This window comes from Cynocephalus volans, chromosome 9 (assembly GCF_027409185.1).
Source record: "Cynocephalus volans isolate mCynVol1 chromosome 9, mCynVol1.pri, whole genome shotgun sequence".
Classification (NCBI taxonomy): Eukaryota; Metazoa; Chordata; class Mammalia; order Dermoptera; family Cynocephalidae; genus Cynocephalus; species Cynocephalus volans.
The window spans coordinates 147,508,662-147,511,074 of NC_084468.1; the positions used below are offsets into that span (position 1 = coordinate 147,508,662).

The 2,413-nt window shown below is 46.7% G+C and overlaps 1 protein-coding gene across 1 annotated transcript; it reads left to right on the forward strand.

The window, feature by feature from the left end:
• Window positions 1-681: 681 nt before the first annotated feature.
• On the forward strand, window positions 682-1,896 carry LOC134385834 (tripartite motif-containing protein 75-like). Its single transcript, XM_063107510.1, has one exon. It carries the CDS (start codon window positions 682-684, stop codon window positions 1,894-1,896), a length of 1,215 nt encoding a protein of 404 aa, XP_062963580.1.
• Window positions 1,897-2,413: the final 517 nt, after the last annotated feature.

A 2,413-nucleotide genomic window follows, 5' to 3' on the forward strand; every position in this document is an offset into this window, starting at 1 on the left:
AGGGGGTTGAGCAGGCTGGACTCTTCATGGCTGCTCTATATTTAATAGGTCATAGGACTCTGTTTCTTGGTCAGATTTTAGGTCAAAAATTATTTTCAGTAAATTTCCCTGAAAGACACTATATTAGCCTCCCATCAGATCGTCTATAATGCCTGTTTTTCTCTCTTTTTGTCATGTTAGTGCCATTGGTGGTCATTGCCTAAATTGAATTCAAAATGGTGATAGCGTTAATTTCTAGACCCTTTCAAAAATATTCTCCTGATAAACTACTTGGGAATTCGAGGTGCTCTTCCTATAAGAAAGAAACAATAAACATCTGATTAAGTTTCCTTTTAACGTGACAGTATCTCTTGTTCACAGAAATCACGTAGCGCCCTGGAGCTGTTGGTCTTTCCTTACCCAAGAGACGCCACAGCCAACGTCCCATTCTGGTGGAGAGCTGACGACCGCAGGAGAAGGGGGCAGGCGCAGTGAGCATTGGCTGGGTCCGTGGACCTTCTGCAAAGCCTCTTCAGAGACTGCAGGGAGGAGGCAGAAGACTCTTGAGGAGCCCGTGTCTCCCGAGGTGCTGACGTCCAGGAAGGAGGGTAGGAGCTGAGGACGTATCTGCTTCTCACTTTCCCTGGCCCCAGGACGATCAGACCTTTCTGAAGAGTCTCACACAGAAACCATCCCCACACGATGGCCTTAGCAGCCTTCCTAGCCGAGCTCCAGGCAGAGGCCAGCTGCCCCATGTGCCTGGACTACCTGAGGGACCCAGTGACCACTGACTGTGGGCACAACTTCTGTGGCTCCTGCATCCGCCAGTGCTGGGAAGACCTGCAGGACGTCTTCCCCTGTCCCGTCTGCCTCCACCACTGCCCTGACAACAGCCTCAAGAGGAACCCCCAGCTGTGCCACATGAGTGACATTGTTAAGCAGCTTCCCACCACGAGGAGCAAGAGGAGGCGGCAGGAAGAGAAAGCCCTGTGTGAGCAGCACAGTCAGGTGCTGGACCTGTTCTGTGAGAAGGACCTGGAGCTCTTGTGTCCCCAGTGCAGGGTCACAACTGAGCACCGGGATCACCTCCTCATGCCCATTGAGCAAGCTGCAGCTTCTCTCAGAAAGAGGCTGAAAAGCTACATCGAGCCCCTGAGGAAGCAAACAGAAGATGCTGAGATGGGGAGAGATGCCCAACTCTCAACCTCCATTGCGTTGAGGACAAAGGTGGAAAACTGGAGGGGGGAGTTGCACTCTCAATGGGAACAGCTCAGGCAGCTACTGGCAAAGAAGCAAGAGGCCGATTTTTTGGATTTACTGATGGAAGAGAAGGATGTTACGGAAAAACTAAGTAAAAACAGCACTGTACTTTCTCAACATATTTCTACACTAAGAAGTCTTCTAAGTGAAATGAGCGAAAGGTGTGCACAGTCTGACATGGAGTTACTGACAGGTATTGAGACCATTTACAGCAGATATGAAAACCTGAAAAGCCCAGCCGTGATTCCATGTGAATTAAAGACCCCGAGCAGCTGTCTCCCTCCACAGTACATCGGCCTGCAGAAAGTGATCGACGCGTTTAAGGCGGAGTTGACACTAGATCCTGAGACTGCCCATCCCAATCTGATCATCTCAGAAGACAGAAAAGGTGTCGCCTATGGAAAGAGAACACAGAATGTTCCTTCCAATCCCAGGAGATTTACGTCCTACCCCGCTGTCCTGAGTGCTGAAGGATTTGCCGCAGGCAGGCATTACTGGCAGGTAGAAGTCAGGAGCACAGGTGACTGGGCCCTAGGTGTGTTCAAGGAATCATTCCTCGGTAATGCTGTCACTTCAGCACGGCCCAAGGATGGCTGCTGGCAAATTGAGCACTGGACTAGTCCAGGTGGCACCCGGGACAAAGGAAGACACCTATGAATTGGCATTTTTCTGGATTATGACTTGGGAGAGCTTTCCTTTTACAATATGAGTAGCAGATCTCATATGTATACCTTCACTGATGCTTTTACAGAAAAACTTTGGCCTTATTTCTCTACCAGGCCTACTTCAAGCTCTCTTACCATCTGTGACATCACAGATGAATGCTGAGTGACCTGCAAGACTCTTTGCACTGTTTTATTTTTATTCTGAGTTCATGGAAGTGTTTTAGAATATTGTTTTATTCTAGTTTAATTGTTGCCATCAATGCCTTTGCAAGAATTTGAGTGATATATATATATATATATATATATATATATATATTGGAATAAGCAGAAGAAGCTCATTTCTTTGTTCTTCTGTTTCAAAAAAAAAAAATTATCACTTGAGTAATTTCTGTTTTACAGGGATAATGAGGGAACAGATTACAAAATACTTTTAGCACTTCCAAAGGGGAGGGCTTCAGAATTATCATTCTTTTCTATCAATATTGTTTCCTCCAGAGAAGAAATGTATT